The sequence below is a fragment of the Bacillus rossius genome, chromosome 1 (assembly GCF_032445375.1).
Source record: "Bacillus rossius redtenbacheri isolate Brsri chromosome 1, Brsri_v3, whole genome shotgun sequence".
NCBI classification, from domain to species: Eukaryota; Metazoa; Arthropoda; class Insecta; order Phasmatodea; family Bacillidae; genus Bacillus; species Bacillus rossius.
In genome coordinates this window covers 239,753,966-239,767,912 of record NC_086330.1, presented here as the reverse complement: position 1 = coordinate 239,767,912, position 13,947 = coordinate 239,753,966, and the positions used below count along the sequence as shown (strand labels likewise).

Below are 13,947 nucleotides of genomic sequence, written 5' to 3'. Positions count from 1 at the left end.
ACAAAGTTACCCCAAATGACTGTAGTATTATTAATTAAAATCTTGTCTGTAATCTCAGAAGTCAGAGAAGTTGAACCCTCATGCAAAACCCAGAGCTGGTTGATAATAATTTTTTTTATTTATTAATCATTTTTGGGATTTTTTTTATCAAAGATTGATTAATTTACATTGATTGATACCAAAGATATACAAGAACTTTAGAATACGGATTTTCCTTCATATCGAAATATTGTTATTTAAAAAAAATTATTTTCTTTTGTTGATAATACACTTGACGTCGTCCGGGCCTGCGACCCTCTTTCGAATCCGATATGCCACCGCCCAAACACCTCCATCCTTTGTTCATATTCAAACCTCCCGCCAGCGAGTGCGTGTGTTGGTAGCCCAGCAAGAGGGCGCTTAGCTGCAGTGCGCCGCACACCTATTTATAATTAATATTATTGTAATCTTTTCTTTTCGCCCCTAAAATAGTGTCACGACGATTCAGTAAGTGAGTGCCTTTTGTTTTATTAATATGTTATATATTTGTAATAAAGTACGTGCAAGCACGGCCACGAACGCTCCCTAGCGGGCGACGACGGAACCAACACATAACTTTATTCAAACTATATTTTATCACATAAGTAATTATTACAGACGGTCTGGTCATGGATGTGTATCTGGTATTTTTATAAAGAGCGCCATGTTTACTGCCGCAAACCCTTGTCTCACCCCAGTCTCCTTCTACAGCCGGCCGAGAGCGGACGTCTCTGCAGACACCCCGAGGACATCACCGTTGTCTCACCGATAAGTAGTTCTGTTGAGTTAATTAATTCAAATCGTTTTCTCTTCACCCTCGGGGTCTCTCTCGGTCGGTGGGGCTGTTTAATTAGTGATTTATATACTCTCCGGAGTTTTTAACCACCCGTGTTCTAAGTAAAGGTTTGAGGCGACGTGTGTGGTCCGCCTCAACTAAACAGATTCGTGCCTCGGGCGTTTTTTTAACAGTATCACGGAAGGATTGTATAAGGGCGTGTAACGTGTAAGTAAATAAAACCAACTTAATTGAGTCACGTGTCTTTGTGTTTGGGGGAGGCCACGTGGGTCCTTAACCCAGTCAGCGGCGTGTGGGACGCCCTAAGAGCCCACTGTGGTTAAGTATAAGCGTGCCCGACGCTGAGAACGGGCTTGGGTAGGGACAGGTGCTGAATTAGGTATCAGGAGGGCTAATATCTCGCCGCACACGGGCCACGTAACGCCCTGAGTAAGAATATCAAGCCAGGTCCACGTGCCCACTCATGTGGTGGCACCCACTATTTCCACCAATAATTCAAATCGTAACACCGGTACGCCCTCACACTTATTGGAATTGGCTCTAGAATATAATAGTGAATAATCTGTACTTGTCTATGATTTTTTTTTTTATGTAGTGTATATAGTAGTGTTTTTTTTTTTTTTAATGGTTGTTGGCTAGTGTTATGTATTATGTGCACTATATGCAAATGGTAGTTCTGATAGTATATGTTCATAATAACTAATATACTGATATCAGAATAGCTCAAAATTGGTCTATATTGTACATATATGAATACTTTATAAGATATGTATTGAAATATTATTTGAGTTAAGGAAAATTGTTACTGTAGAGTGTAGATGATTGATTGATTATTGAAAAAAAAATTCCTTGTGACAACCATTAATAATTTTTACTGCTTTTTATTAATCCTTAATAAAAATTCACAAGTCACCATTCCAGCCACAAAACAAATATTATCAGCAATTTTAAAATACACCAATAAATATTATCAGTGATTTTAAAATACACCAATAAATATTATCAGTGATTTTAAAATACACCAATAAATATTATCAGTGATTTTAAAATACATCAAATAAACTCTCTTCCTGCATTCATGAAATAATTGCTTATTTACATTGGCCAGCCAAAGAGTAGATAAAAAAAAGCTGTTCTCCACAAGCCTGAAACAAAAAAGAAATCAAAGTTAAATGATTTATAATGTACTAAAGAGAAATGAAACTGATAAATAAATGTATCAAAGAAAAAAGTTATGCGTACCAGAATGATAAATTACTTTCAAAACCATTTTAGTTAGAATTTTGATACATTCAAAAATACTTTTGGTAAATTCTCATTTATGTACTACAATTAACATTTTTCTTTGTCCTTTCAAACAGATATTTTTTTCCAAATACTTTTTGACAAATACTCATTTATGTGAAAAAAAATTATATGCAAAACATAATTCTATTTGATGCTTCAGCAACTTTTGAGTTGTAAAATTAAGCTCTTGTGCCCATTATTGCAGAAAAACTAGGTATTTAACAATCCAAGTAACTAAACAATTTTAGAAGTATGTTTCTCAGGGCCTCGAGTGAAGTATTTGCTTGTTATTAGCTTAAGCAAATCTAGGCTTTGATTCAAGCAAAATGTTTACAAGTTGTTTCATGTAATGCATTTCACATGTATCTAATCAAAGTCTTCGGGGAGAGTATTAGTAGGTAGCTTACCAAAATTTGAAAGATTCTATATGTATCCTATATGCTCATATTTTAGTCGTATCAACAAAATGCCTACACGAGAATAGATGTCAGCATGTTATTTTGCAGCAGTCAATGGCATTACTTCATAGTACAGTTGTGAAATCACTACAAAATGTGTCGGATGTACATTGCAATGATTTACAATTATTATCGATAATCGCATAACTGCAGAGTTCAGAGGGAGTTAGAAAATTAAAATATACCACACATTGTATTTTTTGTTTCTTAATAATATTAGTTTATATTCCTACAAAGATGGATTCAGAAATTTCCTAGAGTAACAACTTTTCCACACAAACCAAATTTGATAAATAGTAATTCTTAGTACTACGTACTTCGCCAAATAAATTATTTTTAAAGTCTAGGTAAACTTACCTAAAGAATTGCTTACACCATTTTACAGTAGTTATGAAGAAGTTACCTTTCCCTAACCATTTTCGTGATTTAACAGCACTTATGTAACTAACCTAACCAAGTATTGCAACTGAGAACTACAGTATAACCCTGTAATTGTTTTCAAGTGAGAATGAGGAAATAACATAAGCAGTCGATGGAAATTTAGCCTATCCAGTGTTTTAACATTTTACCAATGGACTCAAGTAAATATGTTAAAAACCATTGATCAGTACCCTTGATGCTTTAATTTGCTTAACCAATCCAACAATGATACAACTTCATTGCTCATCAATAAAGTAAATCAATCATCAATACAGTCAACGTCTTCGATTACACTGCGCTAATTCCCAAATATATTTAAAAAAAATTAAATAAATGGTTTCACAGTAGTTTAATGTTCAAGCAGGTAAGTATAAACAATACAAAGTTTGTAAAATCATGTGAATGGTTGGTTAGCTAAATTTAAAAAAAGGTAATTTTCTTTTGTTGATGCTTATCCATAAATGAAATTATACAATTCTGAAAATACCTTTTCAGACACTAAAAATCTTCCTCTATTAAAACTGTAAACAGCTTTTCTTAATTCCTACTGGTTTTCAAGAAATCACATTTTGCAGGTCACACTAGATAGCCTATGCAGTAAAGCAGCTGTCACAATTTTTTCCTCCAATTGCATTGCAGATCCTGTGGTTTTCCATATATATAAGAATGTATATATTTTTTATTTGAATATTATAACCCAATGAAACGTAAATAAATGTTTTAAAAAAGTTACGAGTCCCTAATGTGTATCCAAACCAAAACGCCAACCCTTGACAGGGATTTATTTACAGCAGTATGGAGGTGCAAAGCGTAGATTAGTTACCTGCAATACCACGTAACCTGACGTATAAAAGGAATCATTTGTTACAAAATGAAAATTTATTTTATATGTCAGGTTATGTGTTGTCTCACGTAAAAAATTAGAATTTTGCACCTATAAACTGCTAAAAAATATTGCTCTCAAGGACTGATGCTTTGGGTTTGTAATGCACAATAAGGAGTCCCATAACTTTTTTAATGTTATAATTTACGTTACTGCATTGCAATATCCAAATAAAAAATATACAATTTGTGTATGAAAAACAAGAAGATCTGCAACTCAATTAATTAACATGGTGACAGGCCCTTTACTGCACAGGTAATGTAATATAACCTATAAACAGTGATTTCTCAAAAACCAGTCTGAATTTAGAAAAACTTTTTTTAGAGTAAATACAGGTACATATTTAGAGATTTAAAAAAATAAATAAGAGTCCAAAGTTTATTTTGCATACAAAACGCAGCAACGTGAGATAATAACCTAAAAAATCACTGTAAATGTATATTGGTTGGTTAAATTAGGTTAGTAACATCCAACCGTTCAATTGATTTTACAGAATTTTTAATTGGCGCTATCGTAAGCTAACCAAATGTAAATTCCACTGTACTTAGAATCACTGTACGTATATTGTTACTAACCTAACAAATTTCACTGTATTTTTAATCCAGCTAACCCAAGGGCAGTATCTCAATATTACAGATTTGTAATAAATAATCCTAACCTATCCACATGTTAAACATGATAAACTACTTGCAGAATCAAACAACCCTCATAGAGAATAATAATTTTAAACATGTCAGGAAGTAAAAAACACTTTAGGAATTTATAATTTTTCCTGCAATACCCCAAATTATATTAAGTGCACTCACCTGAATGTAATTCAGCTCTGGTAACAATTATTTCAAAATATTTTTACTTAAATGCGGTTAACTGCTACACACCACCAGAAAACATTTATTATGATTTTATACGTTGTGCGCTCATGAACATAAGATGAAATCTCTACACGCTACCTAAAATTTAAATAATAAGCCTATAGTGTACAAAAATTTGTATAAGAAATTATTACTTGCCAAGAATAACACAAGCAATGTTAACTTGTAAACGGACAAAACTAATCTCCTAACAAATCAAACAGAAATAGCTCAATAACTTACCTGAAAATCTCATAATTAGTAACAGGGCAATATTAGTGTACATGCGTTTTACTCTTAAAAAATATAAAATAACATTAGTCTACAATACTTTGTCAATGATGCAATGTTTGTTTTGAACGTACAGATAAAAAAAAATATAAAAACAAACCCGAACATTTACGAACCAGCCCGAAGGGCATGTCGATCTAAGGGGGTGAATCTTCGGCTGTCCTCAAATTTCGTTGAGGCACGCACAGAAAACACCATCCATTGGGGTGCACTCAAGAATGGTACTTAGTAAAGAGATACACGTATTCCTAAATAATTTTAATGCTTACAGAAACATAAGTCTCAAGATACATAAAACCTTGAGTTTCTTGTATAACAGTAATTGTTTATTAGCTTATGGCTTACTTCAACATATTTTTAAAAACTTATCTCTATCAAAATATATGGTCAGAGGTGGAGGCCGTAGTCCCAGCGGCCTCCTACCCCCCTCCACAACCAACCTGGATTCTCTGCTGATTCGTGCAGCAAAATACTCTGCTAGCTAAATGCTTATACATTATGAAATCAGTGTTTTTTTTTACCATACAAAATTTGTAAGTAATATTATTTATTAATCCTGAACAGGACATGTTCCAGTGTAACAGATGCTGCTGCTACTACATGATAGAAACTTCTGCCTAGGTGTCATCTGAACCTCTAGGCAAACACGTAGACTCCACCAGTGCTAACTTCCAAGATATAAATAAGAAAGAAATTTAATTATATAATTTTGTTTATTGCTCGTTACCTATGCAAAATGTATCATTGTGCCTGTTCTACAACACAGAGATTGTGGGTTCAAGTCTGGCTTGTGACGTGGGTGTTAGTGGCTTCCTTAAGCTAAGTTAGTGAGTGTATCATCCTCCAAATAGCTCATCGGCATTATAGCAGTGAGGATAACAAAACAGGTAAAAATCTCTTTCACTAAATATATTGACATCGTTCGGGTCTGCTGCCTTTTTAAGCCCGATATGCCACCGCCTAAACAAACCCCACCCTCCATCCTTCCCTACCACTAGGGCTTAGGACGTGTGTTTGAATAGCGCGCCACGAACGTCAAGAGGGCGCTGTAGCAGCAGTGCATCACACCCCTTTAACTAGTGATAAACATTGTAATTCTTTTTTGCTTATTTTTCCCCAAGTGGCGTGTGACGGAAGATTGGCCTGGAGTGTTTTTATGTACTTTAATTAATTCATAGTCAGTAAGAGTAAACAACGGAAAGACGTACCGAACATGCACGAGACGAACCGAAGTCCGCCGAAGCCGGACTGGTTAACATTGATAATAATTTGTTGTAATTTTAGTTAATAGTTTTCATCATGCATTAAGTGTAATCTAATTATTAAGAGTGTTTTATGTCTTACCTGTAGCTTCCTGTGGCAAGTAATGGTAAATAGATATAACAATAATTGGTTCGGCGCGAAGACGCCATGTTAGGCTAGCGGAGCCCTGAGCACGCCCCATTCCTTTGCCAACACCGACCGAGAGCAGACGCATCAGCACCTTGGGGACCTCACTGCTTGTCTGCACTGCTGAGTAATTCTGTTTAAATTTTAATCATCATAAATATTTTCGTACGTTAGTCCTCAGGCCTTCTCTTGGCGGGGAGACTGTTTAAGTAATTGTATAAGTGGCCACTATGGTTATTTTACCGTGAATTAACTAATTGTATAGTGTGACCACGTGGTCAGGTCCCACCTCACGTGAACCGATCCGTGCCGCAGGCGTTGAGTAATATAATCAAAGGTGTAGGCGAAATAGCAACTAAATAAACCAGGGCATACGATTTTATTTGTATTTATTTATTTCAACATCCTGAGTGTGACGGCATGTAGAACGCCTTAAGAGCCCACTGCATAGGTGAAGAGCGTGCCCGACGCTGAGAGCGGGCCAGTAGCAAGTACTAGGATTGGCTTTAGGGGGGTTAAAATCACGCCTCACATGGGCGACGTCACGACCCTGAAAAAGAGTCTCTCCCACAAATTAATCTTAGGACATGCATTGACGCGAACCCCCGCTTAGTACAAGGACAGTTAGGCCCTGGGCCATGTCAATATAAAACATTTGCAAAAAAACTGAAATTAATTTATTCTTTATACAAATTGCTCTGAATTCACTATAGAAAAATGTTGAGTAAATTTACATTTTGGGTGAGTTATTTTAAAAAAATTTACCTGTGCTGATACTCCTTGACTTATTATTGTCTAGATAGATATGCTTATCCACAGTATAAACAATACAACACAGATAAAAAGATTTGGTGTGTGCTATGGTAGGCAAATACATATACTGTGCATAGACAATATATTTTATTAAAAGATAACTGAAACATAATTATAGTAATACTCTAATACAGTTCATATAGTGTTTTAAAATGAACATACAATGATATAGGTACACAGTTTATGTAGTTGCAAAATATCAATACTATTTACTGTACAATTATGTTACTTTACTTTTTCTCTATTAAATTTGTTTTTTTAAATATGATTCAATCAGTAATAAAATTATAATAAAGTATTCAAAACACAATACGGAACTTTTACGGCTTACTACTGTTTGTCTAGGTAAAATTCAGGAGATATGTCAGACACATGTATAGCAACAAACATTCTTTCAGTATACGTAGTTTAAAAACATTATATGTATAGCTCAGTGCAGGCAAAAATAATTGTTCAAACAGGACCACTGAGTGTGTGAGAATCAATTACATAAAAATAGTGTAAATTTACAGAGTTCATTAAATAACTTGTTAACGTGTGTGGAAATACACCTGATAGTTTACATCACTTAAAAAACAGTGTTTTTGTATTCACATGAAACACATAACATGTAATTCTGCTTATCAAAAATAGTGTTCAGTCTGTGTGTGAGGAATAGATCAGCAGGTCAATGTACTTACTAAAACACTGCTCACTTGGATATCTCGATTAAAATAACACTATTTTATATCAACACACTTAAGACCAATCGTAACACACTTCGTTATTGTTGTAGATCGTCAATTTACTTGGTAACACTAAAATTCAATGGTCTTAACACCGCGTCACTAATTCCTGTTAAAACATTTTAGACGCTTTTACACTCTTTTTCAGTTCATTTAAAATTAACTTAAATTCATACTGCAGGTGTCTGATTGGCTGGAGGGCTGTGCAGATAAACATTTTCCAGATATCAATAACACAACTGAAACTAAAGTGGTTTAGTCTGTAAATACACAAATTTAAATTAGACACACACTGAGAGTATCATATTTCATAATATTTTAGTTTTCGTTTGCCATAATAAATAGTACTTAGAGGGGTCTGGGAAATGTGCTGGCATTGTAATAACAATGTGCATAGAGTTCAGAGTGTCATATATACGACTAAAATTCAAATACAAATACTGTTTTAATGCCAAAAGTAATAAATGTACGATGTCAAAAACAAAAGTTATAAATGTTAGCTGTGATACACTGGTTTTAGCAGAACTACAATACATATTTATGTAATTTTACAAAAAAAAAAAAAAAACTAGGTTTATAAAAATTTATGGGAATTCCATAAACATAAACAAAAGTCTATTATAATTAGATAACTAACGTGTAAAACAACCAATTTTAAAGTATGTGTGAAAATGCACACTGACACTGTGCTAAATAAATAATGTTTATTTTTTATTTACTAGTGATGGTAGTTACATAAATATGCTAATTCTATAGTAATTTTACAATGACCTAATATCTACAAATGTACATTAACATCTGGACTAAAAATATAGCTAAAAATTGTGTAATCTTTCACAAACTGTCTTTGTTATTTGTAAAAACAATGCTAAATTGTGTGTAATTTAATGCAAATTTTTCTTGGGAATCAAGAAAAATTTTGAGTCTTTTATTAAAACTTACAAATGCATAACTTGATTGTAGATTTTCCCATGTTCTTAGGCCCTATCTTTCCATTCAAATGATGAGTAAACAGGTTGGTTGAGTTATCAGACAGCTTAATTGCTAAACGAAAGTAAAAATCACACATGCATTACATATGTACATCAATATAAAAGAATTGACCAACAGTCTGGTAAAATTACTCAGTCATAGAATTGCAATGTTAAAATTTTGAAGGTAATTTTATTTTTCCATGGATTAAAAATCACGAACTTTGTAGGTGTAAAAGGTCGGTGGACACTGCTGCTACATACTGTTACGATTTACCGCGGGTTCGTAAAGGATAGCCCAATTAAATATTGTATTTCACACACACAGTTTTATTTATTACCACTACTTGTCACTTACAATTAATCTTCTAAGATGGCAAATAATTAACTACACTTAAAGAAATATGTCTATTCCGCAGTCACTCGTTCCACACACCTCGCTGGGTCGCACCTCTGGCGCAACTCTCGCCGCAGCACCCCTCGTGGGTCTCCGCCGCGGGACTCCGTCGCCACACTCCGCCGCCGCCGAGACTCATTTCCTCTTCACCGAGATCCCACTCGACTCCTTGCTCGCAACTTCGTTCGGGACTCCGCCGCGCCCGCGACTCTATCGCCCAGAAACTCTGCCGCGGGAAAACTTGCGACTCCACAACTCATTCACTCCCTGCCCTGGAACCTTCGTCCAAGGACTTCGCCACTCTGCCGCACCAGCGGCACTATCGCCCGGATCTCCGCCGCGGGAGAACTCACTCAGTCTCCGACTGACTCGAAGGTCGGCCCAACCTCCTTATATAGCCCTTGGGTTCCCGTCCAGAACAATTGGGAATGTCTCCGAGATATCGCACGACCTTCGCCATCGAAATGTCCAGAAACGCGTCGTGAGTCCTGTCGAAGGACGCGGCGGCTGCTCAAAGAACGCCGATAAACGCAACAAGCATCGGGTTCCCACAAAACGTGCCGATAAACATGTCTGAGTCCTTTTATTCCGCAGTGCGGCCTCTTTTAAGTAACTCGATCTGAGGCAGGTGCGTGCTGCGACGGTCAGGATGTCGCGAGATAGTATGACACGAGATACCAGGGATAGGATGCGGGTGGAAGGGGGCGCAGACAGGCCGAACGAGCGCGGCGATGCCAAGCACTGCAGCCAAGCGCGATCGTAACAATACTATTGAAAATTACATAATTTATTTTTGCAGTGTCCAGTGTTCCTTGTGATCATATAAGATAACAATCACTATTTAAGAGCACAGCTAATTCTTTAAGTCATCTGGTTTTCCACAATAAAACACTATCTCCGAAGTAACCATTCTAAAATAATGTGATGATCTGGTGGAGGGGAGTGGAGCGAGAATGTGATACAGCCGCTCCTAAAGCCACTCTTTAGTTAGCAATGAGATGTAAGTCGGCCATGCATAAGATCAGTTATTTTCTAGTTATTTGCAATTTTTTCTGATCAAGAAATAAGCAATTGAGTTACAGTGATACTTTTAAAGTATTTTGAAAAGCATTCACATGGAAATCAGATGTTATGATACTAGTATCTCTTGATGCTTACTAAAATAAACATATAGTATTAAAATGTAGAATGACACAGAATAAGTATGATTCATTCTAAAATGTATGATGTCAAACAGGGGTGCAACAACAAGGCAAGGGTATTTTGCCACCCCCCCCCCCCCCTCTGAAACCATGAAGTGGGTGCAAACGGGGGCAAAGAAAGTGCTGTTTAATCAATTTTTAAAAATAAAACTGCTTGAATAGCACCATTTTCCACCTTGAAATACAAATTTTAGCGGGGGAGGACCCCTGGACCCGCTTCAATAGGAGGGATTGATGTCAAATAATTTCACTGTGATAAGAAGAATTTCAAATGACAGACATTTTAAAACATGTGAAAAATATATAACATATATATGGTAAATGTATTTGCTCCCTATCCCCCCCCCCCCCCTTTTTATTTATTTAGTGAGGATCTTTCTTGACTGGACTGGTCATTTTTGTCAAGTGAAGTAGACTCAAATTTTGAAATTGGCTCATTACTGAAACCTCAATGTGCCAAAAGATATTTGTAGTCAAAAATAACTGTATTAACAAACCATAAACTATTAAAATATTACAACTAAAATAGTTTTTATGTAAAATCTTTCGTTTGGGTGTGATGGTCACAGAATTGAAAATTGAAACTTCTACTTCGTCAAAAATACTTATTTGTAAGTTTATAAAATTAAAAGATAATAGTGATTAGTGATGAAAATGTTAGAAAAAATATGAGATAAAAATTTTTTTTTCGAGTTTCCCATGCTCTTACATAAGGTTGTATATAAGTCTGCATCATGTAGTGATGTTTGATATCGTCACTTTAAAAAAATACTGCCTGGCATTTTTAAGGAAATTGACATTTGGTTCCAACAAATTTCAGCGGATTTTTTTCATCCACCATTATAACTATTTTGACAACTATAAAGATACAAGCATCATTGCACAAAAATGGAACCGCCAAAATACACAAAACAGACTTACTAACTGCAGTAGGCTACGTGCTGAGGTAATAGGAGGAGTGTTGTTGGTTACCCTTGCTTGATAGTAAAGAAAGTATTCAAAATGTTGTTTTAAAATAATACCATTACATTAAATACACACTAAAGGTACTTGACGTCATTGAAAATAATTTTTTTTTTCCCCGTCCTGTAAAGTTACTGAACTGTTAATTAGGGAACATTGTTAGCTAATCTACCATAGGTAGATTTATATTTACATAAGAGTAGTTATTACTTTTGCTAACAAATATTAATGTAATGCCTCTTAATTAGAGTCCACGCTCACAGAAGCCCTATTTGTTTAAAAGAAATTAAAATAAATAAAATCAAATAGTCACATTATTAAATAAAATAAAAATACCAAACTATTAAAAATCCCTATTAAAAGTTACTTTATTCTTATATCTTCTTTATTGGTCATCCAAACAGAATGAAAAAGGTTACTAATACATTAATCACACATTCTGTTCTTCTTCCACTTCCTGGAGCCACTGACACTCCACTGAGCCTTTTTCACCGACTAGGTATGAGGCCAAAACGTCTCTTGCCTGCACACTGCTGCGTTTCGACATGTTTGAACCCAGCCGACCAATCCTCTGCAGTGCGGAGTTACTCAGGTTCACTTCCGCTCTCCACTCGCCTGGCACGACGTCACCAAAGTCATTCTCCTCATCCACGAATCCGTTGCTTGGGCAGTACAGTGGGTCTTGGCTTTTCATCAGGAAGTTGTGCAGGCAAACTGTAGCTTTTATGATTTTGCGCACGGTTAGCGGATGTGCATTGATTGTGTGCAGATATATATTCCACCGAGAAACCAAGATGCCAAATATGTTTTCCATGCATCTCTGCACTCTAGACAACCTGTAATTAAAGTTTTTTTTTACCTCGGACACGTCCTTTGAGGAATAAGGCCTCATTAAGTTTAATTTTAATGGAAACTGCTCGTCTCCGACAAAGTAGTAGGGCATGGGCTCGATCATCCCTGGCAGCGGGCACTGAGATGGCAAAGCAAATGCATCATTTTCCAGTATTGTGGCAAAATCAGTTGCCTTCATCAAGCCTCCACCACCGCTCTGTTCGTCGTACGCTTCAATGTTCAAGTAATTAAAGCAGTACTTGTTATCACATATGGCCAACATAACCACACCTGTGCCAAGTTTATTACTGAAAAACAGAGATTTTTGAGTACGAACGGAAACGTGCCTGCAATCGACAATGCCGACACAATGCGGTAAATTCCACTTATCTTCGAAATCACTGGCGATTTTTAGCCACTCTTCATGACTAACTGGGCGGTTCACGTACTGTGGTGCCAATACCGTCCATAACCTTTGGCAAGTGTCATTCACTATAATGCACACAGTTGCTCTGCCACAATTGAATGCTCCCGCAATGGACTGCATGGTTTCTCCTGTTGCCAGATACCTGTGAAAAACACAAGTTTGACATGAAAATTGACAAAAATTGTATCTATACATACTCACGCATGCACGCGCACACTCACGCGCGCACACTCACGCGCGCACACACACACGCACACACACACACACACACAGTATTTTTACAAAACAGAATCAGGTAAAGATGCTAGAACTTGATAGTTTTGATAGTTTAATTCCATTAGAAATGGTTTCTCAGTTAATTGAAAGAAAAAATATCCCCTAGCTTCAAAGAAATTACACTTATAAACTTTCTTTTCTAAAAAATTGTTTTGAGCACAGAAGTTAAATGTAATTCCAGCAAAAATTATATTTTACTGATGAAATTTAAAAAGAAATATAAAAGAATTAAAATTATAATACTTTTAAAATTTCAGCTAAACTATTTTTATTAATATTTTCCTGCTGTATGAAGAATTTACAATTGCAGCGTCCCACGACTACACGTGTCCTGACAGACTACAGTGAGCATCGAGACAAAGTCTGGGTTTTGTTACCCAGGAGTGCAAAGCACCAGTTATTGTGTGTTAAGTCTTCTCTAAAATATAAAAATCAATTGCAGTGCATTAGTCTCGCTAAAATAAGAAAACGGCTAGACCGATTTCAATGACTTTTTATTGTTTTGTTCACCTCATTACAAGGATGGTTTAGGAAAAGAAAATTCGGAAAAACTCACAGTAACACCCGAAAAATTGAAAAAAATATAATTTGGTAATTTTGTACGGATATTGCCACTTCAAATTACTTTTGAATGTTTCTCTTTGTCCTCTATTCGTTCCTAAACAACTGATCCAATCTCAATGAAATTTTGCATGCTTGACCTTTGAAACACAAGGAAGGTCACTGTCTAGGTGAGATTAAGATAACACCAAACCTTTAAACCAGAATTTAAGTGGCACGCGAGTCGTATTTTAAAGTATTTCCTTTTTGCTATAGTCCAAATTATAATGGAGAGAGGGAGGGTGGGACAGAGGAAGATGGAGGGAGAGAGTGAGGAAGGGGTAGAGGGAGGGAGAGGGGGAGAGTGTTGGATATGTTTTGTGAGACACACAAGTCATGAAAGTAATAA

General features: G+C 35.8%; 1 protein-coding gene across 3 annotated transcripts in view; it reads right to left on the bottom strand.

Moving 5' to 3' along the window:
* Positions 1-1,515: 1,515 nt before the first annotated feature.
* LOC134527401 (uncharacterized) overlaps positions 1,516-13,947 on the bottom strand; it is a 28,434-nt gene continuing 16,002 nt past the window's right edge. The window contains exons 2-3 of one of the 3 annotated variants that reach the window (XR_010074184.1): positions 4,669-12,864; positions 1,516-1,959 (exon numbers count right to left, since the gene is read on the bottom strand). Coding sequence is in view for 1 of the 3 variants with exons in the window: in XM_063360065.1 (XP_063216135.1) it covers positions 11,895-12,864 (970 nt within the window). In the remaining 2 variants the exon portion in view is untranslated. Of the gene's footprint in view, positions 1,960-4,668; positions 12,865-13,947 lie in introns of those variants that run through there. The other 2 variants (XR_010074183.1, XM_063360065.1) reach the window with 2 other exon arrangements.